The 25,560-nt window shown below is 36.0% G+C and overlaps 1 protein-coding gene and 1 pseudogene across 12 annotated transcripts in view; both read left to right on the top strand.

Moving 5' to 3' along the window:
• Positions 1-1,446: 1,446 nt before the first annotated feature.
• Positions 1,447-25,560, top strand: part of SLMAP (sarcolemma associated protein) — a 123,030-nt gene continuing 98,916 nt past the window's right edge. For 11 of the 12 annotated variants that reach the window (XM_006917512.3, XM_025050658.1, XM_006917510.3 and 8 more), the window contains exons 1-2: positions 1,447-1,556; positions 1,767-3,073. In XM_006917512.3, coding sequence (XP_006917574.1) covers positions 2,876-3,073 — 198 coding nt within the window. In that variant the 5' untranslated portion in view covers positions 1,447-1,556; positions 1,767-2,875. Of the gene's footprint in view, positions 1,659-1,766; positions 3,074-25,560 lie in introns of all 12 variants that reach the window. The other variant, XM_015593749.2, reaches the window with a different exon arrangement.
• Positions 20,377-23,884, top strand: LOC112484308 (annotated as a pseudogene).

Here is a 25,560-nt window from a genome sequence, read left to right as displayed (position 1 = left end):
AATTAGTGAAGTTTTAGAAAAGTATACTAGTTCTTTATAAACTAATGCATATTCTTCTCTCCAGATTCATTTTGTGCCACTCCTGCTTTATCCTGTAATAATGAGTAATAGTATGTAATTTTCATTCATGTATCAAATATTTATATATATTGAGTCATTATTATGTGCAAGGCATATCGGTGCAGTGTTTCAAATAGCCTTGTTCCTTTTCTTGCTATTCCCTATTCCTGGAAATTTTGAAGCCATTCAGCAAATTTCACATTTATTGTGGTTTTCCTACCTTCCTTCATTCAGTTCAGTTATCTCCCCTAGAAGGCGGTCCCAGACTTCTTTAGTACCCAGCGCTTGCCTCCATCTTTAACCCTGATTACATCAAAGTGACGTTATCTGTATCTATTTTTCATCTCCCTACCCCCATCTCTACAATATTCAAGCATGCTCTCAGAGGGCAGGGATTGAGGTTTTGTTCACCTGAGTATTCCCAGGGCTCAGCACAGAGTTTAGGACAGGGTCACAACTTACATACATATTGAAAGGAATGATAGTTACTCTTTATTGAGCAACACAGATTACCACCTTAATTCTCACAATAACAGGAGAGTTACGTACCAGACTTGAAATTTGCCCAATTGTCACACAGTGGTGGTCTGTTGTCAAAGAATTCTGATGAAACCACCATTGGTTCTAAATGAGTAAGACTCCTTCCCACCATCTTAAACTTTTAAGATTTTGCAGTCTTTTCTTCTTTAGACCAATGACTCCTCATCTGCTTTAATATTGAGTGTAAGCAATATCCCCTTTTTTCATATTGGAAATCGTTGGCCCTCTCTCTGGAATCAACGTTGTTTTAAACTTTCTGAAGTCACCCTCTTTCCAGGGCAGAATCTGCTTTGGACCCCTGGGAGACACAATAAGCACAGTGAGATGACCGGTCGTTCAAAACGGGACGCTGGGACTAAAAAAGAGTTTTTCTCTGGGGAAGATACACGAATACACATCGAAGACTCTAGCAGGGGGTGGATGGACCTTCGCATCTTAGATGCACAAATCCGAGGACTTGTGGGAATTCGGTTGCTCACATCTAAGGCGGCTGTGGAGAAACAGTTGCCCACAGCTAAGATGGCTGTGAATAACATCTCCTTTGGATGGGTTCATTCTCCTTGCTCGTTGGTATTTTCAACCACTGCTGTAGTGAAAAAATTTTGGTAAAAGTTGTGTCTTATGACCAAAGTGATAAAATAGGAAGTTAGCACATTTTGTTTACAAAATTTCAGAGAGTCAAATTCTTTCTTGCCCTTAACCAAAATGGCCGTAAAGGTTACTCCATGGTTTGAAGCATCTGGCCCTTAACTAAGATGGCTCCTGAAGGCTAGTTAAAAATCAGCTTGCCCTCTTTTTGCCCCTGACCATCATGGCTGCCTCAGCGTCGATCACGTGACCTCCCTGGACTACGGCGCGGGAGAGGGGGTAGGAGGGCCCTTGAAGGGTGCGCGTTCCCGTGGCGGTGCACCGGGTAGGTTTCAGTCAGAGTCACTATGGCGGCCGGCGCTGGCAAGGTAAGCTGAGGCGGCGGTGACGGCGGCGGCAAGGGAAGCTGGACCTGTCGTGGCGTCCGAGCTTCAAATCTCCGCAGCCCGTATGCGGAGAGATCGGCCGAGGTTGCAGTTTGTCGTAGAGGTTGGCGGGGGGCGGGTTGAGGAGGGCGAGAGCTGAGGCGGGCGGGCACCGGCGCCTGACGGCCGTTTGTTTTGATGTTTCCTTACCAGGTCGGAAAGTTTTCTGCCTCGTCTGGTACAGCCTGAGCGTGTCCTACCCGCCAACAGTGGTGGAGGCTGCGGCGATCTCAGCTTGGGGCCTCCAGGCCTCTTCCCCAACCTCCGGGCCAGCCTCCCTCCCCCACCTCCTAGTCCGCCCGGAGCTGCGGCTGCCGTCCCTGAGATGCGACCCTCCCTGGGGCGACCCTAAGAGAAGGCGCCCAGTGTGCTCAGAAGCAGACAGGAGCCCAGGCGGCCAGGGACCAACTTCTTGCGGGAGGAGACCCCCCAGGCTTCCGTGGGATCGCGCCTCGCTCGGTCTGCACCTATCTGCGGAGCCGGATCTCCGCCTTGGTCGTGGGGACACCAGCCAGGTGCCCAGGAGTTCACACGCGGCCGCTGCCCGCGCCCCTACTGGTCTCTGTTCCTAGTGCCAAGGACCCCATCCACCGCCGCTCCGGCTCGTGCGGGCCGGGGTCCCCGTGCCACCTCCTGGCGGCCTGCGCGCATCAGGGGTCAATGCAGACAGTACCGCTGGCCATTTAGTGCCCCTCGCTGCCCCTCTTGCTCTTCCTCTCCCGAGGCCCTCGAGGACGGGAGGTAGCTGCCCAGAGGTGCTAGGCAACACCTTCCTTCGCCCCAAGGACCTTCCTGGCCGCATCGAACCGACCCTTCCTTCATGCTGCAGTGCTGCAACATTTCCGCCACCGAGGGGGAAAAGCGGCCGCGATCCCAAACAAAACACAAGAATTGGTGTGTGACTCATCTGCTTGGATACCTCCAGTCCTCAAACTGTCTTCCAGGAGTTTTCTTGGCTGAAGCTGTCCAATGTTTGAGTCTTTTCTTCCCAAGGAAGAAGATGGACTGAAAGCTGTCAGTTGGGGACTTACTGTGATCTGGGCGCTAGTGAGTTTTAAAGGAGGTGATGGGGCTTGCGCTGGCTTGTCTTCCCACTCAAGTGAAGAGTTGTTGATGTTCACTGGTTATGCTTAGACAATGCGCATTTTGTTTTAATTTAAAATTTTGGGGGGGATAGGGGCATAGGCTTGTAAAGGGCAGTCCGGATCTGGTGGAACTCCTCTTTGTCCCTTGGTAGGAGAGACACCCCCAGTCTGTCCTCGATGCCGTCAGCCTTGGCCATCTTCACTTGCCGCCCGAACTCACACCCGTTTCAGGAGCGTCATGTCTACCTGGACGAGCCCATTAAAATCGGCCGTTCGGTGGCCCGCTGTCGACCCGCGCAGAATAATGCTACCTTTGATTGCAAGGTGCTGTCAAGGAACCATGCTCTCGTCTGGTTTGATCACAAGACCGGCAAGGTAATGTCACCACATTGTCTAATAATCATTACTTTTTGTTTCCCTTCGCCCTTTCGGCATAATGTATGCGGGATCCCAGGGTTTGCACTCGGAGGAGACTTTCAGGAGGGCTACGGAATCAACTTTTTGTGTCTGGTTCTAGTGGAAATTTAATTGAGGTGGTTGAATGGAAAACAGAGAAGGTATTGTAATTAAATGCCTCCGGAGGGTGATGGCATCTCGATAACATGGTCATTCCCAGTGAAATCCCAAACCCTAATTCATTTAGGAAAACCAGATAGTGAAACTTGGCTTCTTTCAGTCTTTTTAGAAAGGTGAATTTGCAGTTTAGTGCTTGATTAAGCAAGCAGCAGTTCTCAAAGCAATGCAGGGAATCCGTGGCCCATTATTAACACTGGAGCTTAAGTGTCTCAGTGGTGAGATGTAGTTAACACATAGCTTTTAGTTGAGTTCAGATCAGGGCCTGTCTGGTAAGGATAATCATTTGTGTAAAGTTAGTTTTTGAAAGGTTTGATACATATATACCTATGAAGGAGTAATTTGTAATTATCAAAGCTAATTTAATTAGGCATGAGCAACTTTACTAGATTGTCAGAGTTTTGCTTGCAAGTTGAGTGAACATATACCTATTGCTTTTGGAAATCACTTTTTTGATGTTCCCTGCAGTACTTACTAAAATATTTAATGCACACTTACAGAGGTGATATTTAAAAATCAGTGTTAGGAAATTAATTTATTTTTTGAAATTATATTCAGTTCTCTTAATTATTGCATTACCTAGATGCAAATGTGACCATTTTAGCATTTTTATGTTGGCACCCTAATTTACTATACATATGAGTGCTTATATTTAAGAATACAAGGAAAAAATTAAAGTAGGAACCTTTCAGTTTTTAAAACTCTTTATGTCATAGTGTGAAGAATATACTAAAGAGTTCATATTTGTGCTTAAATCTTGAATTTTAGTTGAGCTACTGAATCAATTCTAACTTAGGGTAAATTATGTAAGTCTTATAAGAATATCTCTGGTTTCACTCCTGACTTTTTGCTCCCTTTTTTAAGTTAAAATGATTGTCTTTTTTAAAAGAAGAATTTAAGTCTTCAAGAGTAGTATTTTGAAATGAAAGAAACCTGAGTCTCGAAAAGAAGCAAGTAATATTCTGTTGCTACTGAATTAAGGAATTATTATATAAATCATTTTTCAAAGAAAAGAGGAAAAGATTGCCCAAGGGTTGTGTGCTTGCATATCTTTTATCTTATTCTGTGTGTAGAATGAGAACTGAGAAGCATGTTAATTTTTCTGTATAACATCAGATGCTCATTTACCTGTGGAACAGACCCTTTTTTTTCCTCCATGGAAACTAAAGTTTAAGTGTCTAAAAGACTTAGATTACCGATAATAATTTAAAGTGAATATTCATAGAACTCATCTTTCTAGCAATCAGATTCAAACATCAGTTAACTGCTGGTGCCTTAACTCAAGCAGCTTTTACGTTTTTGTCTCTCTATGTTCTTAGGTGACTGTTAAGGTCTAACTTAATCAGATAACAAGTTTGCTTAAAATACGTACTCTGCAAATGTACATTCTTTTCTTTGATTCAATACTCAGGAGACTCAGCTTTTTTTTTTTTTTTTTTACTTATTTGAAAAACTGATTATATTAACAGTGCTTTTCGTAGCTGTACTAAAACCCCTACAATAGGTTATTTTGAGATGACTAAGAATAAATCAATAGTGAGTGCTTATTGTATAAATTGTGATGACATGTTAAAATTTTAAATTTGTTATTAGAAAAAATTATCTTTAAAGGATACACAACTTCTGCCAATTTTCCTTTTTTTTCTTCCTTCGTTAGTAGCTAAAACACACCCAGGATATGAGGCTATTATGTTAGGTTGGTTATTGTACCACCTAATCTAGTTAAAACAAATAATCTGTCAGATTTTGCCATGTGATCAATTGTTTTAGGGATTAACTACTTAAGATTTAAATTTGGACAAGTTTTTAGGGAGCATCCGTTATGTGTCTGTTATTGTGAGGCACACAGTTTCAAAGAAAATCCATAGTTTGACCAAATATCACTTATTGTTTTCTCTGTGAAATTTCCAGTTTGAGGATTTCTGCTACAGTTTTCTCATAACAAAAGTCCCCTGGCCAGTCCTAGCAAATTCCTTTGTATACCACAAGAATCCCCTCTTTCTATGAGTGTCTCCTCAGGCAAGTTTTTTTTCCCCCCAAACATCTCTAAGCCTCAGTTTTCTCTTCTGGGGATAATAATGGTACCTACTGTTGTTTTGAGGATTCAGATAATAATGTAAATCATTTGGCACCCTTTTCCTGGCCTTTATTAAGGGCTCAGTACTTAGGGAGGGGGATATTTGGATGGGCAGAAGAGGGAACCATCTAGATAGCTCTTTGAGATTTGCTATAGTGCTGTGGAGTCTTAAGAAGGTAATGAGAAATTTTTTTCTTTCATGTGATGGCATATGTAGAAGTAGTGTTTTAAATTGAAAAATACGAAGTTGAGAACTTTGTCCAAATTGCACTTTACTTGGGAGGTGGAAAGTTGGGGTAATATGCCCTTTGGTTGACTTTGAACTTGTGATTGTCTCATTCTGCACTGGCCATTATGGCAGGCCCATTAAAATCTGGAAGAAATAAACATTTGAAACTTTCTGATTATTCAAGTAATACATGCTGATTGTAGAAAATTTGCAATATGTGGCACATGGAAATCTAGGTGACACTTTTTAATGCTAAATTCATGGAATGTGTTATGGTACTTAAAACCTGCATGTTGGAGGGTGACACATTTGTCACAAAGTGGAATTTAACTAGCTTTCCCAGATCATCTACTCAGGGATATAGCAGTTGGATATTGCCCTGCTTAGATGCTGGCCCTGTGTATCATCCTTTGGAGGTCAAGCTTTTCAAATTAAGTGGTAGATAATAGAATGCTTGTTGATCCTTCCTTTGACTCAGGGTACCACTGAACAAGCAAATCTACCCATATGGTGGAAAGGGTAGTGAGTGGACTGCTTCTTTGGATGGTCCTATCTGATTTGAGGCTTGTGGATAGGTGGTAGTCTATTGGTCCACACAGTATATAGCCTATTTCCAGTTTCACTGTAGTTACTTAGTAGTAAGTAGTTATAGTAGTAGTTATTTACTTCCAGTTTCACTTTTTTTACTTAAATTCAACACATTTTTTGGCACCTGTTGCAGCATGATCTATTTTAGTGGAGGGCATAGTGGTGAAGGGGGAGGAAATGCAAGAACTGGAAAGAAATTGTTGTTTCTTCTTTCTAGGAGTTTATATTTTAGATAGAGAGGGTGACTAAACCTTGAGAACAGTTGATTGATGTGAGTATTATATAACTTTAAATGGCAAGAGAGTGATAGTGTTTGAATTAGACTTTAAAATAAGGGATGGATACAAGTTAAGAAAAAGTGCGTTTGGGTGTTTTCGTATGTTTTAAAGAGATGAAAGTGGACTAAAACAGACAAAAGCAGATAATTTTGAGTGAGTATGGCATCTTCCAAACATTGATGAAACTTTTTATTGGATTGTAGAATTCTTTTAGAGAGCAGTTAAGGGTGAACTATCCATTCTATGTGATGGTTTTATATTTGTGCATTGTTTTTGTAACTGGTTGTCAGACCCTGGAGGAGAGGGTCTCTGCCTTATGTGTCTGTTTCCTTTTATTTTGTATAAAGTAGATATTGAGTTACTGAAGCTGAGTAGATAGTGTGGTCCTAGGTTGTGAAGTGCCTTGATTACCAAGCTAATGACATAGATTCATGGACTATGGAAGGCCAGGGAGAGTTCTGTGCAGAGTACTGACATACAGCAGTGTGTAGAGAGGCCTGGAGCAAGGAAAAATGGGTAACAGCTTAACCAATACTTGTGCACTGTGTACCATGCCCCGTTCTAAATGCTTTACATGTTAATTTATTTAATCCTTAAATAACTGTTCAAGATAGGTACATATTATCCCATATTAACCTATGAGAAATTTAAAGCGCAGAGAGGTTAGATTAGGTTAACATGCCCAAGTTCACATAGCTAATAGATGGGAGTCCATAACCCAAGCTTTTATCCACTTTGCTATTCCAAGGCTTTGTGATAGTTTAGATATGAGGCCATTTTGTAAGGGTATAGACCAGGCTCACAATAGGAATGAAAATAATTAAATGCCAGAAAGCAAGAAAAGACAAGTGTATTAACTTATCCATTAGGACTTCAGCAAAGAGAGAGGTTCTGTATGGACTGGAGATTTTAGAGAAGGCTTCATGGATGAGATGGTTTCATGAATGAGACGGTTCATGAATGAGATGCAATTTGAGCTAGACCTTAGGCCTTTTTACTAAGGCAGAAGGTAGATAGAATCAGTCAGGGAAAGGAGTTTTGGATGGAAAGAATTGCTCAAGTAGAGGCATAGAGGAAGGAGTGATATGGCATGTTCCAAGGATGTTGCAAGGAAGTCATTGCAAGGGAAGACTCTCCAGAATTCTATAACCAAAATCATTTCTTCCTTTTTTATCTTCATATCTAAACATGACAGCAGAGATTCTGGTCTCAGCTTTTGGGAGAATGGCAAATCATACATTCATCGATATTGTTTATTTGTGTGTTGTTTTAACAGGTACCTAATTTTTTGGTTGACAGAAGTATAAAGGTCATTAAGAGATGCTGCTTTTTGTGAGGAAGTCAGATATTCAACACATTATGTTTAAGGCACACAAATGTAAATATGTTCAGAAGACCACATTGTATATTCGAAGCATATTCATGTCCTTCTATGTTACTTTTCACAGTAGTGGAAAATTAATGAAATACTTTATTATTTCAAATTGTAAAAAAATATGGACGGTATATACACTTAAAACATTTTTTTCCTACTTAGTTATTTGACTTTGCTCCTTAGGTTAAATTTACCTTCTCAGGCTCCTATTTAGTTTTCTCAAGTGGTATTTATGTTAGAGCTTAGTATTTATTCTCTTCGATAAATAGGGAGGAGGGTGTCTGTCATTTAGAGTTTTAAGTGAAAAGTTTTAAGTGAAAAGTGAGATTGGTTCTTAATGTATGTCAGTTACTTGAATCAAGAAAAATGGTGGCATTTGTTAGCTGCAGAAATGTTCTAAGGACTCTTTCTTGACCATGTTTCTCTTACTGCCACTACAGATAAATGAACAGTTTACACCACTGCTTGAAAAATCTTGGTTCTTGCCCCATTAATTTTTATCATGATATACAAACCCCTTGAAAATCTGTCTCTCATTTCCTTTTTTTCAGCTCCATCTTCTAGTATTCTTTTTTCCTTTTCCCTAAACTCTGTGTACTAGCTGTGTGACAGTGCTGACTATTCCTAGAACAAGTGCCTTTTTTGCTGTTTTGTCTTCCAGAATGACCTTTCCCCTTCATCCCTTGAGGCCCAATTCCAATGTGAAACCTTCCCTGACTCTCACTAACTGAAGGATTAATTGCTTCTTCCTCTGTACTTCCACAGAACTTTGTATATAATTTCATTATGGGAAACAGACAACAAAATAACTATGATGCAAATGTACTGTTGCCCTGCCAGATGTGAGCTCTTGAGAACAAGGAACTAGACACTATATAAATGTTTGAATGAGTGAAATGTGAACAATGGAGCTGTCTGTATTTCTGTAAACCCTGAGGAAAGTCAAAGGGCACAAGGTCATTCAAGTTCTCAATTTGAGATCATGGACTCAGTTACCAATAAGTAGTCTTTGTGTAAATCATTACATATTGAGAATTTGCAATGTGCAAGAAAGACTTTGCCAAGTATTTTAGGATCATTGGTGATCTGTGATTATTGATATTAATTTTGAACTATTACAAGTGTATCTATTCTCATGCAAAACAATACTTTTATTTTAAGGATTTTATAATAATCAGAGTGCTTTTTTATTTCGCTTGATCTGTAGAACACTCTTAGGAAGTAGGTTAGAGCAGCTATAGGCAGGCTCCCTTTTATCCAAAAGGGTTTGATGTTTAGAGGTTATTTGCACAAGGTCATCTATTAGGAACCATGGGAATTGGAACCAGAATCTAGATTCCCACCTCTTCCTAAAATAAAAGCTAACTGCTAGACATTTATTCTGATCTATATTATTATGGACTAAATAATTACTGTAATGAAATCTATCTTTTGCTGTCTTGAAAGATAATCTAAGCTCTTATTTTCTGGGTGCATAACTAAAATGCTTATCATATGACAAACTTTCAAAGACAGAGAGCACCTGAGTTAATTATTTCTCTGAGTTAGCTAGCATTTTTTCTACATATCTGTACTACTCTGAGCAATAAATATGTTTTTTCTTAGGCTTGCATTCAGGCAACTATTTTAGATTTGGGTGTTTATGTGAATGAATGAAATAGCCTTGGAAAAATTTGTTTGCCATGTAAATTTTTTCTCCTTTAAAGAGAATAACTGATAGATATAAAGAAAAAAAGTAAAGTTTATATAGGCACTTGAAAACATGGAAGTTTTTGGTGATTAGTACTGCATCCTTTGTCATATATACAATTTAGATTAGATTTTAGTTTAAAGACATAAGCAACTTTGTTTTCTTATTTATTTGTATTAAGGTGGTATCAATACTTTCATTCAGTCTTATAGTTTTATCTACATTTATAACTACTGACTTGTTCTAGTTGAACCAAGCAGAAATGAATTTCTAATATGGACTTTCAAGTTGTTATTTATCTTCTATTTTTAACCTATACAAATAACAGGAATAAAGTTTCAAAAAATTCAAGCAGTAGCGAAGTACATTGAGTCTATATGTCTTCCTTCACATAGGCACCTCTCTTCTTTTTCTTCTAGAAGTAGTGGTTTAGTATATAATTTTTCAGAACTTTTTCTGTGCGTTTACCTACTTGGATATGTAGGTAAAGAAACATAGTTTTTGTTGTTGCTACTGTTTCTCATAAGCTATGGGATCATAATTTAAAATGTACATTTTAGCCAATAATATCAAGTGGATTGTGGTCAGCTTATCTGAAATGCGTTAATATGCTCTAAGTTCAGACCAGCATCTAGGCTGCTGTAAAATTAATAGCTATCATTCATTAGCGAGTACTTACTAGGTGGTGTGCAGAGAGTTTTATGTACTTTATCTCATTTAATCCTCACAATAAACTTTTGGAGTAGGTAGTATTATTATCTTCAGTTTACAGATGAAAAAGCTGAGGTTCAGAGAGGTGAAGGAATTTGTTCACGGTAACACAGATAATGGCAGAGTCAAGATTCAAACCATCTGATCGCAGAATGCTGCACATTCTATTGCTTGCTACCTCAGCACTCTTAGCCATTAATCTCATCACCAACCTGTTAGTGAATGAGGGAGTAGGTACTACATAAATGTTTGAATGAGCAAAATGTGAACAATGGAACAGTCTATTTTTGCAAACCCTGAGGAAGGTCAAAGGGCGGAAGGTCATTTGAGTTAGTTCTCAATTTGAGATCATGGACTCATTTACCACTAGGTAGTCAAAAGAAAAAAATGCATTGAAATAAAAACCTTATTGTCTATTAACTCTTAGATATTTTGGTTGTAAATCAGTCTAGAGTTTTAGTTGAAGATCAGTTTTTCAAATAGTATTCATCACTTAACATTTTACAAATTGAATAAAAACAATTCCTTACATATAAATATATTGGAGTATCACTGTTCAGATACCAAGATATACTAAAAACAGATACTTTTTTTCTTTCATTGGTTAATTTCTAAGTTTAGTACTATGGGGTTTGTGTTTTAAATGGAATATATACTTATTCGGATGTGTGATATATAATATATGTGTGATATATATGTCATACACACGTATATATATATTCCCCATTCCTTTAAGTAAATCTAATTTAGAAAAAGTGACTATATTTGGTTTTTTAACTATTTAACTAGAGAAATAGTAATTATATTATTAGATGCTAGTTATAAGTTTCCTTCCATTTCAAAAATTCAGGGATAGAAAATAAGATCATGTTGTATGTTATAAGTGTAGGTATGGTTGTTTTACTTGTAGAATAAACAAAATTTGTAGTTTGGAGTTTTTTCAAGAAGTTTGCATGGTAAAAAGGAATGCTACAGAGTTACCATATAATCCAGCAATTCTATTCTTAGATATAAACCCAAGAGAAATGAAACTATATGCTCACACAAAAACTTGTATGAATGTTCATAGCAGCATTATTCATAATAGTCAAAAAAAAGGTAGAAAGAATCTAAATGTCCATCAACTGATGAATGGATAAACAAAATATGGTATACCATATAATGGAATATTATTTGGTAATAAAAAGAAATGAAGTACTGATAGATGCTACAACATGGATGAACCTTGAAAACTATGCTAAGTGAAAGAAGCCAGACACAAAAGGCCACATATGGTATAATTCTGTTCATATGAAATGTGCTAGGTAGGCAAATCCATAGAGACAAAAAGTGGACTGAGAGTAACAGGGAGTGATAGTTAATTTTATATGTCAATTTGGCCTTGCCATGGTATTCAGTTTTTGGTCAAATACCAGTCTAGATGTTGCTATGAAGGTATATTTTAAAATGTAACATTTAAATCAGTTGACTCTGAGTAAAGCAGATTAACCTCCAGAATGTGATTAGCCTCATCCAATTTGTTGAAGGCCTTAAGAGAAAGACAGGTTCTCCTGAAAAAGGAATTCTACCTTCAGAGAGCCATCATACTCAAGACTGCAACAGCATCTCTTCTCTGTGTCTCTAGCCTGCTGGCCTGCTCTGCAGATTTCTGATTTTATAGCCCCCCACAGTCATGGGAGGCAATTCCTTAAACTAAATCTCTCTCTTTCTCTGTATATATACACATTCTTTTGGTTCTGTTTCTTTGGAGAACACTGGCTAATACAGGGAGTGACTGCTAAATGGGTATGGGTTTCTTTTTGGGATGATGAAAATGTTATAAAGTTGATTGTGGTGGTTGCACACTCTGAATTGTGTACTTTAAATTGGTGAGTTGTATGGTATGTGAATTATATCTCAAAAAAGCTCATTTTAAAAAAGGAAATGTTAGATGGAGTAATATTTTGGTGAAAGCAGATTAGGGTGTAAGAGGTAGAAGAGTGTAGAGCAAATGTTCATTAGATGGGGGTAGAAATAGTAGAGCAGCTTTTGATGTACTGTGTAGCTTAATTTTTGTCACTACTTCCCTAGTGTAAATGTCTTACTCTTGATTAGACTTTTGTTTTAACAAATTTAGTAGATGAAGAGTGTGTTTCTAATTTCAAAATACTTGTTAATAGGCACAGTTGGTATATTATTGAGAAATTGTAGTGCCAAAGTCTTAATGTGTAAGTTGAGAAATGGTTGGAAAAATACAATTTAAAAGTCTTAGTTTGAACCTGAAAGCTTAAGATATGAATTTTACTCACTAATGCATCTTTTGTGTATGCGGGCACATAGAGAGTGGTAAATTATTGTTAGAATGAATGATATTGTCTTGACTAGAAGAAAGTATTCATTTAAATTATAGTTGAACTTAAACTGGGACCATTATGCATTCTTGGTCTTTAACAAGTTATCTGAGTATCTCATGCTTGCAGTGCAGTGTAATGCCCAGTAGGTACATAGTTCTGAAAAACATAATTACGATACAAATAAGTAAAACGATAGAAGTACCTGTGAATCATTGTTTCCAAGGAGCTAAGGGAGTGATGTATTCCTTCCCCCAAGATTGGGGGCAGAAAATGTGCAAGGAATGAAGAGGGCTTCACAGAGAAAGTTGTTTTTAAGCTGCTGTTTGAAGAATGAGTAGGGTTTTACTAGCTGAATAAAAAAGAGTAGGGCATTCCAGCCCAAGGGACTAGTATGTATTTAAGGCAGAAAAGCATGAAAGAGAATGATGTATTCTGGGAAATGCAAACCCAGAAGTTAACAGAATTTGGGTGGGCGCGGTGGTTGGGGGTGGCGGGGAGAATAGAGCTGCTATCAGATCTTTGGAGGTATTTGAACCCTGGTTCTGGAGTTGGACTACCTGAGTTGGAATCCTGGCTCCACTGCTTATTAGATGTGTGACCTTTGGGAGTCTCTGTGCCTCAGTTTTTGTCATCTGTAAGAGGCTAATAGTGGGATTCACCTCACAGGATTGTTGTAGAGATTTAATGAGAATTCATATATAACACTTAACAGAATGCCTAGCACAGAATAAGTACTCAATAACTTGTGGCTATTATAATTTTTCTTTATTGCTTTAGTTGGTGTGCTTGCACAGTAAGACCTGTATGATTATTGTCTGTAAATGTGTTTTTTCATTGTTAAATAAATTTTCTTCTTTGATAACTGTCTTTGGAGGTACCTAAACTAAGATGATTCTTTGATACCTTGAAATTTTTTAGAAAGTGCTAGAGAAATAATATGATATAATAAAAAACAAATATTTGGTCTTCGTCACAGGTTCCTGGCACACAGTTCCTGAAACTCTTGGAATCTCCTCAGTGATAAGAAAATCTTTTGTATGATAATAAATTCACTGGTGGCTGGGACCCCCTAGATAGCTTCGAAATGGGGCTGATTACCAGAAAGACCAAGTGATTAGAGGGATAAAATCTCTTGAACATATAGATTCATTGAACTTTGGGTTTGGTGAACACATTGAGGTGCTGGGAGGGTGGCTCACCTAGAGGGGTGAGCCCCTTCTTCCATCTTGCCCTGTGCATCTCTTCCATTTGGTTGTTCCTGAGTTGTATCCTTTATAATAAACTAGTAATAGTAAGTAAAGCACTTTCCTGAGATCTTTGAGTCATTTTAGTGAATCATTGAACCCAAGTAGCAAATTGGGAACTCCCTGAATTTATAGCTGGTTGGTTGGAAGTATCAGTGACAACCTGGGACTTTTGGACTAGCATCTGAAGTGGGGGCAGTCTTGTGGGACTGAGCCCTTAATTTGTGGAATCTATATTAACTCCAGGTAGATTGTGTCAGAATTAAATTGAAGGACACCCAGTTTGTACTGGAGAGTTGGAGAAATGATGTTGGAAAAGACACCACACATTTGGTGTTAGAAGTGTTATAAGTAAAAACAGTTCAAATAGTCTTATAATTAATATCCATTATCTAGTACTGTCAAGTTTGTATATTTCCCTGTTAAAAGCAAGAAAAATCAGTAGCATACTTGGCTTGTCTTACTTGAAGATTTGAAATTAAATGTGTTGAGTAAGTTACATGATATAATCTAGTCAGTCAGGAAACATGTAAAAGTATATGCTGTATTAGGCAACATGGGGCATTATGGAGGTATTAAGATGGAGTTTAGAGCTCCTTGTAATCAAGGTAGGGAAGGCTTATTTGTCTGGAAAGGGGAACTTGAATTGGACTCTGAAGATTCAGGGTAGAAAGTAACAGGTATCCTTGGTATGTAGAGGTCTGCATAAAAAGGCTTAAGACCAGAATGGTAGTCAGTAGGAAATTGCATGTTAAGGAGCCCTACTACTGGATTGATCAGATTAAAGGATAGAGGTGAACCTGAGTAAGGTTCCATTTCAAGAAGGTTGTATAAGGGTTGAAGTTCAGGGTTAATGGGGCAATAGGGCAGAAACCTGTAGGGAATGAAGGCACAAACCTTGGGGGTGAGAATTTTGGATTTGCAATTTTGGGAAAGCCATGCCTCCCCTTAATCCATTCACATAACTAAATTGGTATGTTCTGTAGTGGATTATGAAACACCCATCTGCTTTATTATGTTGACTTCATAATAGGGTGATTCAAAAATGATGAGGAGTAGATTTGTAGATGTAGTGAGTAGACAAGACTTAAAGGTTCCAAAGTATAATTTCTTATTTTCAAGATTGTTTTTCTCCTGGCATATTAAAACATTTTGCTGTGTGCATCATTTTAAGGTGTATTTTTTGTCAGTCATTTTTAATTCTGGAATCAACTCATTTAAATACCATTTCTGATCTTGCCAGAGTATAGATTTAATATTTTGAATGAAAACAAAAGAAGTTACAAGGATAATGATGAAGAAAATATTGCATGTAAATGTCCAAGTCAGAGGCAGGTGTTAAGTGATAGAACCTACATCAGAATTTCAATAGAAATATATTTTAAAACATAAGACTTAGGTAGTAGTACTTTTCTTGCCATTTTAAATTGATACTCTACGCTGAGGTTTTTGGTCATAATCGTCAGTTGTGAGGAGGCAGAGAGTTCAGGTAAGCATTATACTTGGTTTTAATAGTTCTCCTCTCTCTTGCCAGTGACCTGATTTGAGAATTCTATCAAAATTTTATCCTTTGTATTTTGAAAGGTGATTTAACAGTAGGTAAACTATTTGAATAATGTGTGAGAAAGTGATTAAAAAGCACTTTTAAATATTAGATGGTTGTGTTGTAAAAATTAGTCATTATTTCTTCTGCTAATCCTTATTATTACAACTTTGTCATCGTAGCGATATAGAGGCTTAAATGCTAGTAAATTATAGACTTTAATAGACAATTATTTTCTGAAATGACTCCTTTTTATAGGTTTTCTGATTGATTACTATGCTGTTTCATATATAAATTATTCAATTTTGATATTTAGGTCCTGCTGCCAAAATATTATTCACCAAAACAAAATATTTGGAATGTTGGTATCTGAATGTTGGGGCTGGAGGAAAAACTTCACGTTTTTAAGTTCAGTCACTTTTAAAAAGAATTGCTTGAAGAGAGTACTTTTTCTTGTTTCTAGAATTGGTGTCATACTTCTAGTTTTATAACTATGTAATATTCTGATAGTAATAGTTAATTCTGTAATCTTTCTAACTTAACCTGTCAATGCTCTTTTGCTTTTGAAATTTGAATTTTCTGATTGTCTGCAGAGTTGGGCTGAGAATATCTTAGTTATGTATGGCCCTAAGTAATGCCGACACACAAAATAAAAATGTAATGTTTATGTATGTTTTACATTGTTGCTTTTATTATATTTTCCATTTTCTGTTGCTGTCACATACACATTTTGCATTAATTCAGACTGTAGTTTTTATCTGTTGGCTCAGAAGTATGGATATGTTTTGGGTTAATTCTGGATTTCGTTGTTACTCTAAATCAGAATTAAGTGAAAGTTTAATGCTTTCTTCATGGGATTTTATTGATTGCCACAATTCTCACTGATTTATCCTTTTTTCTTAATATTTTAAACGTTGATAATTTATATCATAAAAGTTAACCCTTGATTATATATTATTCAGGGTTAGCTCTGTAATTATTACAGCCCTAATTAGTTTATAATCTCCTTAAAGGCCACTGTAATAGCTTATGCTGCCTTGTAGCTCTACAAATAGGTACAGTGCCAAGTATCTAGTAGGTAGTTAAAAAAATTGCCAACACTGTACTTTTCTCCAAAGAAATTATAGAAGTGCTAACTTAAGAAATTTGACATTTTTTAAAGGCTTTAAGAAGAGAATGTAGAATATGTTTATGACCTTGGGATAGGGAAGAATAGTAAGTAATTCACAAAAAGCATACACTGAAGTAAAAGATTGATAAATTCAGATACTTTAAAATTAATTTTTTCATTCAAATAGAATGAAAAAGTAAAGAAGAAAAAAACTATGGGAAGTTATTTATAATACATATCTCTTGAAAAGAATTAGTATCCAGAATATAGAAAGGACTTCTCCAAATAATAAAAAATACAACCTAAAAGATAAAAAGATGGTTAAAAGACACACAAGAATTTCACAAAAGAAATTAGAATGGCCAATAAACACATACAAGATGTTCAGTGTATCTAGGGAACTGTAAACTTAAACTTGAGATATCATTTATACTCATTTACAAAGTTGGATGATATCAACTGTGGGAGACACTATAGAGCAATAGAGACTCTCGTGTTCTGTTGTTGGTATGATGAGTTACATTGATTGATTTTTGAATATTAAACCAACTTTGCATTCCTGGGATAAATTTCACAATGTACAATCTTTAACAAAATTTAAACAAATCAAACCTATTACATTGTGTTATCCTGTTATATTGCTGGGTTTGATTTGTTTAAATTTTGTTAAAGATTGTTGCATCTCTGTTCATGAAAGATTTGTCTTAAATTCTTGTTAGAATTCACCAATGAAGCCATCTGAATCTGTTTGTGTTTTATTTTTGTTTTGTTTTGTTTTTGTGTGTGTGTGTGTGTGTGGAAAGTTTTAAACTAAGTTCAATTTCTTTGATAGATATAGGGCTTTTCAGGCCATTTATTTCTTCTCCAGTTAACTTTCATAGTTTGTGTCATTCAAGAAATATGTCTATTTCATCTAAGTTGGCTTTATTGGCATAAAATTATTTTGTAACAGTACTTTGCTATCCTTTTAGTATCTATAGAATCCATAGTGATGTCACCTCTCTTGCTTCCAGTATTGGTAATTTGTATCTTTTTTTTTCTTCGTCATGTTGGCCAGAAGTTTAAAGAATCAGTTATTTTTAATGGATTTTCCTATGATATTTTTGTTTTTTCTTGGATTTCTGTTCTTATCTTTATTATAGTCTTTCTGCTTACTTTGGGTTTAATTTCCTCTTCTATATTCTAATTTCTTAAATTGAACACCTTAGATCAGGGGTCTCCAACCTCTGGGACGTGTTCCAGTACTGGTCCGTGACCTGTTAGGAACCAGGCCACACAGCAGGAGGTGAATGGTGGGCCAGTGAGCGAAGCTTCATCTGTCTTTGCAGCTGCTCTGCAGCACTAACATCACCACCTCAGCTCCACCTCAGATCATCAGGCATTAGATTCTCTTAGGAGCACTGGTCGCTGGTGCCAAAAATGTTGGAAACTGCTGCCTTAGGTCATTCACGTAAGACCTCACTTCTAATAAAAGCATGTAATGCTATAACATAACCATTTCGATAAACAATTTGTTATAATGCTAAATTTGCTTATACCTAATGACCTTGCAGTTATTCACCTAGGTATATTCTCTATAAAAACTTTGTTATATTTGCATCAGGAGACATGTTCAAGCATGTTCATAATAGCATTTTTTATAATCGCAAAAAACAAAATGGAAATAATCCAGATGTCCATTGACAGGAATATGTAAACACTTCTGTTAATTTACACCATGGAATACTGTACAGGAGTGAATATGAATGAACAACAGCTGTATATATAAATTAGATGAATCTAAGAAATGTTTAATGAAAAAAGCAAGTTGTAAAGGAATACTTAGACTGTAATGCTAGTTAATATAAAATTTAAAAATCACAGTATTCACAAATCTATTTTACTACATATATAGTAATAGAATGGTAAACATAATTCTTTATGAGGGAGGAAGAGAGTGTAAAAATAGCTAAATTTTGCATAATATATGCTGGAAAGTTTTAAATACTTTACAAATATATACTTCTCATAAGTGTGAATAATTGCTGTGAAGAATAATATTCTTATTATTATTCTCATTTACAAATAAAGGAACTTTTAGGGTTCAGAAAACTTTAACTTCCCAAAATTACACTGCCAGTAAGTGGTAAAACTAATAAAACCCAGGCAGTCTGGCTCCAGAGTCTGTACTCTTGACCATTAAGCCATACTGCTTGCCCTGATGGGAGGAGGAGAGAGGCTTCTCAAGCTGAGTGTTAGGTACATGGATATTTTTATTATTTGTTAGTTTTTATTCCTATATTTATGTTTATTTTTTGTATGTATGAACTATTTAATAAAATTTTAAAAGAAAATGACAAAGGTCAAGTCACCTGAAATGGAATGTAAGAAACGTAATTCCCTAAACAATCCCAGATGGAAGGTCAGTACTATTAATTTCCTCTAACATATTTCCTAGATGCTAATAGATCATGAAATATTAAAAAATCAGATAGATGACATGTTATTAATGTTTTACGTCTTGACCTGAGTGTTAGTTAGAAGAGTGCATTCACTTAGGGTTATTCACTTTTGATTTGTTCACTTCTTTGTAGGTATTCCATACTTCAATAAATTCTTTAGAATAAAAATATCAGATAAAATATTTTAAATTCCAGAGGTTTCTTATTGCACTTGCATTATGTATATCTTTGCTGGGATTATTGGAAGAGGATTATAAGATGAGCTATAAAGTAAAGAGGCTAACTTTTTGAGATCCTGTTTCATTGGAAAGTCTATAAAAAGAATGAGGATGTATATTGTCAGGTAACAAAACAACACAACAAATGAGGTACAGTACAGTGTATATAATAACCTACTTTTTGTCAGAGGAGGAAAAAATAAGAATCTCTATTTGACATTTATTTATGCATAAAGAAATCTGGAAAGATACATAAGGAATTAGTAACTGGTTACCTGGGAGTGGGATAGGGATGGAGACCAGGTTGATATGAGATAAGGATGAAAGGAAAACTTTTCAGTTTATAGAAGTTCCCTGACTTAAAATGGTTTAACTTAATGAGTTTTCAGCTTTACAATGATGCAAAAGCAATATGCATTTGAAGTAGAAACCATACTTCAAATTCCAAATCTCAAATTTTGATCTTTTCTAGGGCTAGTGATATGTGATACAATACTCTCCTGAGGCGGCTAGGCAGAGGCAGCGAACTATAGCTGCCAGTGAGCCATGTAATCACAAGAATAAACAGCCAATAATCTCTGTATATTAATTGTGTTAGATGATTTTGCCCAACTGTAATCTAAAGTAGATGTTCTGAGCACATTTAAGGTAAGCTAGGCTAAGCTATGATGTATATTAAATGCATTTTTCACTTACAGTGTTTTCAGCTTACAATAGGTTTATTGGGACGTAACCTCATTGTAAGTCAAGAAACATCTGTATAGAATAATATTTTTATACTGGCATATGCCTGGGTGTCATGATATTATAGAGGAGGAGCATCTAATTCAGTGTTATCAGTTAGTTTATGCTAGTTATACTGTGGCAATAACTCCAAGACCTCAGTGTTTTATAACAACAAAGATTTATTTCTTGCTCATGTTACTTGTTTAGGTAGATGGCAGCACTATCCACAGTTGTTTTCTTTTCTGGAATTCAAGCTAAAGGAGTAGTTCCTATCCGGGACATGTTCTGGTAGTTGAAGGCAAAGAGCTATGCAGAGCCATGGAATTACCATTAAAGCTTCTGCTCAAAAGTGGCACCTGTCTTTTCCACTCACATTTTATTGGCCAAAGCAAGTCACATGGCCAACATTTGGGCAGAGAAGTGTAATTAATATTTGTATAGGAAGAAGCAGTGGAATAATTGAGTACAGTCATACATTGTTACACTCGGCTTCTTCCCAACTCAAAGTGAAAATTATGTAGCTTTGGGAGCTATCAAATAAGAATGCATTTTAGCAGAAAATGAAGTTTTTTCCAGTCCTTTATGGGTATTCTAATATCCATAAGTTAAATGGCTTATATCTCAGAGAAGAGAAAATTAAAGCATAAAGAAATTATAATTTGAAGTAGTATTCTTCTTAAGAGAGATAGAAGAGCTTTCTGGTGGGAGAGTCTGGAGAAGATGTGTAGAAATGGCACCTCGCAAGGGGAAGGAAAAGAAGGAAGAACAGGTCATCAGCCTCAGACCTCAGGTGGCTGAAGGAGAAAATGTATTTGATGTCTGCCACATCTTTGCATCTTTCAGTGACACTTTTATCCATATCACCGACTTTTCTGGCAAGGAAACCATCTACTGTGTGACTGGTGGGATGAAGATAAAGGCTGACTGAAATGAGTCCTCTTCATACACTGCCATGTTGGCTGCCCAGGATGTGGCCCAGAGGTGCAAGGAGCTGGACATCACTGCCCTCCACATCTAACTCCAGGCCACAGGAAGAAATAGGACCAAGACCTCTGGACTAGGGGCCCAGCCAGCTCGTAGAGCTCTTGCCTGCTTAGGAATGAAGACTGGATAGATTGAGGATGTCATTCCCATCCCCTCCAACAGCACCTGTGGGAAGAGGGCTGCTGTGATCGCCATCTGTGAACAGGACTCCTCAAATTATTGTTTTCTATTAATAAATTGCCTTTAGATGAAAAAGTACAGAGATAGAAGACTATGTCATTGATACACTACTTAATATCTTTTGTGAATAACTCTGACATTGAGTTATGGGGTTTAGTTATGTGTTTTTTTCCAAAATTTCTTCAATTTTCTTTTTCTTCATCTGCTTTGTCACAGACTGAATCTATATCAATTATATTTCCAAATAAAACCCTGGGATATATTAGTTTATAGAATCAAACATTAGGATAGTTAAAATAGAGAGCGACATAAATTACATAGCATTTGCTTATTGAGCATCTATTAACTGTTTACCATGTGGCATGTTTGCTAGCTGAGAGGGATACCGGGTGAAAAGATATGACCCTTGCTTTTAGGGATTCTGCGTAAGTGGACATATCTACAGATAATTACAATACAGTGAAATAATTGCTAAGAGAGATACTATTCAAATGAACTATGGTAGAAATGTTGAAGATGGAATGATCAGTTGATAAGGCAATAAAGGAAGGAATAAAATGGTTTCACTGGAGGTGATATCTGAAGTCTTAGAAGAGCAGGGTTTTAACATGCAAATGAGGGAAAAGTACATTTTAGGCAGCACTACCAAATAGCATGAGTAATATCATGAAGGAGTAAAAATAGATGGCTTGTTTCAGAAACTTTGAGTGATTTTGTGTGACATCATGTAGGGGAAGGGACAGAAGATGAGGAAGAAAAAGTAATTTAGGACCAAGGTTTGAAATATTTTAATTTCATGCTGCTTTTTCCTTTAGGACAGGTATTGAGTTTGAAAAGATTTTAAGTAATAGAATCACATGGTTAGCTGTGTTTAGAGCAGCAGTCTTGGTGATAATGTGGAAGATATTGGAATTGTGCCTAGAGACAAAGAGACATGGTAGAGTGATCTAGTAAAAAGACTAGTTAGAAATAAATTCCTGGAGTCCAATAAATCATCGGGATGGTGAGAGACAGATTTGAGAGTCATCAACCAGTGTAGGAAATACACTGTAGGAAATACACTCCCAGGGAAGTTTGTCCATTCCTAGAAAACTAGAAGGCTAGAGAAGAACCCTGGGGATGATCAACATTTGAACAGCTGGCAGGTAAAAGAAAACAGTTGAAAGAACAACCAGAGAAGAAAGAGGACCACGAAAGACTGGATTTGTGAGGTACAAGGGAGAGTTTTTAAGAAGGTAGCTGTTAGTAACACTCTGGTGTCACCTTATAAGGGCTGAAAATAGTCCTTGGGTTTGGCAGGTAGGAGTCTCATCAATGGTTTGAGGACTGTTCAATAGATTGGTGGATATGGGAACTCACTGGCAATAGGTTAAGAAGGCTGTGAGTGTGACAGCTCTGGAAGTGCTCAGCTGAGTGGATGCAGAGGGTAATTAAGGGCATTTCCATATAAAATACATGTGTGTCTACTTCAAAGATGATAATTTGTTTCTCCAATTTTAGTTTCTACTTTCAAGGAGACCATAGTGGTTCCCCACATGCTTGGGCTGAGGTGGTGGCAGGGGTGGGGAGGAGTGGAATGAGGAAACTATATAGGTTAGGCACTCCTATCCAGATTAATTTTTCAATAGACTTAAATGTAAGCTGAAATTAAGTATAATTTGTGTAAATGGGACATGAGTCACAAATGTCAAAAATATATAGGAATGTTAAAACTTTATAATTCCACACAAATTAGAAATTCAGTAGCCATAGATGGTATTCCCTAGTATTTTTTGATGTTCTGAGTTTTTAAAGCTAGGAATTTATCTTTGCATCTTTGTTGGTTAAAAATACAAGTACTTCTATGCAAAGTGTGTGTGTGTGTGTGTGTGTGTGTGTGTGTGTGTGTCTGTGTGTGTGTGTGTTTGAGCACGTGCGCATACTCAAAAAATACGTATGAGAGACTCTCTGAGGACTGCTTATCCTGGGGATGATTGATAGTTATTTTACATTTGGCCAAAATTAAATTTTTAGCATAAATCCTGTAATAGTCAACAAAAGGGTTAATGTTTTAGTATCTATCCTGACAAAAACCTATTAAAAATAGTTAAAGGAACTTATAAACCAAGGTAAATAAAAGTGAAATACCATGGTAAAATTTGAATGTCTTTGCAGTGAGCGATCCAGTTTGTGAATTATCAGATTGTATTGCTTAATTTTATGTTGCTTTGGTCACTTATTTTCTATTTATATAACTTTATAACAGTTCCTCAGTTTTGTATTCTTGTGTTTGTGGTAGGAGCTGAATATGGGACTATTAAAATGTAGTTTCAACATTAAGTAAAAATGAAGATATTAAGCAATTTCTAATTAAACACATAAAATGTGATTCCTTAAATTTATACCATATAAAATGAGGTCATGTATGTGGAACTATTCTATAAACTAGATAGAAATTAAGAAGTTAATTTTAAATATAGGAAAAATATTTAAAATTCTCTGTAAATTTAATAGGAAAACGTAAGTTACTTTAGAGCATAAGAGTCAAATAAAATATTTTCAGTTTTAGAGAGTTATATCCGTGAATGTAAAGAGAATAAAGATGTACTGAGATATGTTTTATAAATATATTTTATGAGTTTTAGGATGGAAAAACTTATTTTGAACAGGGGATTAGGGAAAAAGGAGATTTTGGAGGAACTTTTTATGAGTTTTGTCCCAGTATAAGTATATAGCAGCAGTCTTACTTTTTAAAAAATGCACCATTTTATTTAGCATGTGTTGCATTTCTGAACCTTAGTACTCTTTTACTTGCACAATGTTTTCTATTGTAAAGCATATATGTCAAAACCCAGAATCTGCATTGTCACTTCCTTATTGTAAGTCCGGCTCTGCTACTAAAATAACATGCCTAAAACAGTGTACATTTCTCAGGATCTTGAAAAACAGTTTGAGAATGAAAAAAAGTTAAGGTATGCTTAATTTTTTAAGTTATAAATATTTAAAAGTTCATTTTAATATTTTCAATATAATTTTCAAAAACTATCAAATGAACTCTTGCTTGTTTTTGGCATTACATCGAAATTCACTCAGATTAAGTACTCAAAAATTGTAATTTTGTGAGTAATAGAAGTCTCTCATACTTGAACCAATATTCGTTCTTTACTAAACTTTGGAGGTGAAACTGATCCATTGAAAGACATATCTGTTAATGGAAAGCAAAACATTTCATCAGAAATCCAGCTTGATATTTTAGATTCAAATGAAGTTCTTAATAGAAGTAAATCTAAAACTGTTTTTCAAATGTGAGAAGTATAACAGGTCCTTTTAGTGGGCTTTCTTTTTGGTGTGTTCAAAGGGAATTGTTTGAACTTGAGCTACAGCTTTAATTGTGTGTCCATTGCCTGCAGATATCTTGTTAAAAAGAAAAGTGTGGTAAAATGAACTAACTAGTGACTTCTGTCATTCTAACAATAGAGTACTGTGCTTTAAAGAACAGAATTTTATATTAATGACGTCGATTAAATATTTAAATGCAACCCTGTTTAAATGTTACTGTTATATAAATACTATTATTTTATTAGTATTTAAGTGACAGGTATAGAAACTTTTTATACATGTACTAATGCTTTAAAATAAGATGCATCTTTTTTTATTCTTCATATAAACTTATAATTAGACGAATCAGTCATTGTTAGAAATTGTCCTTATCTCTGTTGTAACTTTTGTCACTGTATTGTAGTTTTTTTCTCATCTGTTATCCTGAATTGAATTCCTTTAAGGTGGGAGACTTTGTCTTCTGTGTTCATTGTTCTAAGTTTAGTTAGTATTGAATAGATTTTAACAGGTTTTATACTTTCTTAGATACTGATTTTGTCTATTATATTTTACGTCATCTTTGGGGGATTTTATCTTCTATATTTTATGTTCTGTTAACTTGCCCATAATGAATTCTAAGTGTTTATAGTTATTTTTATCATTTAAGTAGCTAACTCTTTAGAAGTGTTTAGATTCACTTATATTTTTTATTATACTAACAATGTAAAAAATAAGGGAAATTTATGAATAAGTTTAAACATTTAATAATACAAGCAAGTTTTATAGGCTTATCTTCCTCCAATCATTGTGGTATTTAGAGAGAAATTCTTTTCCACCCCTAAACTCTAGTTTTAGATCTCAGATTCTCTGGCTTTTCATCCATTAAAATTTCACTTCCAGATGTGTAGAATTCCCTAATCTAGATATGAATTCCTAAAACTTATGCACAGTATTCTGTAGATTTCAGAGTGCTGTTGATTCATTTAGCCATTATTATTGAGCATATCCTATGTGCCAAGCACATAGCAGTTGAACAATATAAATTATCTGGCCCCATGGAGCTGATATTCTAGTGTACAATGTGTCATCATCCATCTTTCATCATCATCTCAGCCTATTTAGGACAAATGAGAGTGCTTCTAATTTATTGACAGGGAATCCATTAAATTTGCTGTGTAAAAGCAATACTATCACTATATCCCCAATGTGTACTTGTTAAATTTCAGTTTTGCCCTCAATTACTAGTGCTCTGCATTTGGTGAAA

Source organism: Pteropus alecto, unplaced genomic scaffold (genome assembly GCF_000325575.1).
Source record: "Pteropus alecto unplaced genomic scaffold, ASM32557v1 scaffold75, whole genome shotgun sequence".
In the NCBI taxonomy this organism is placed as follows: domain Eukaryota; kingdom Metazoa; phylum Chordata; class Mammalia; order Chiroptera; family Pteropodidae; genus Pteropus; species Pteropus alecto.
This window is presented reverse-complemented; position numbering and strand designations above follow the sequence as displayed.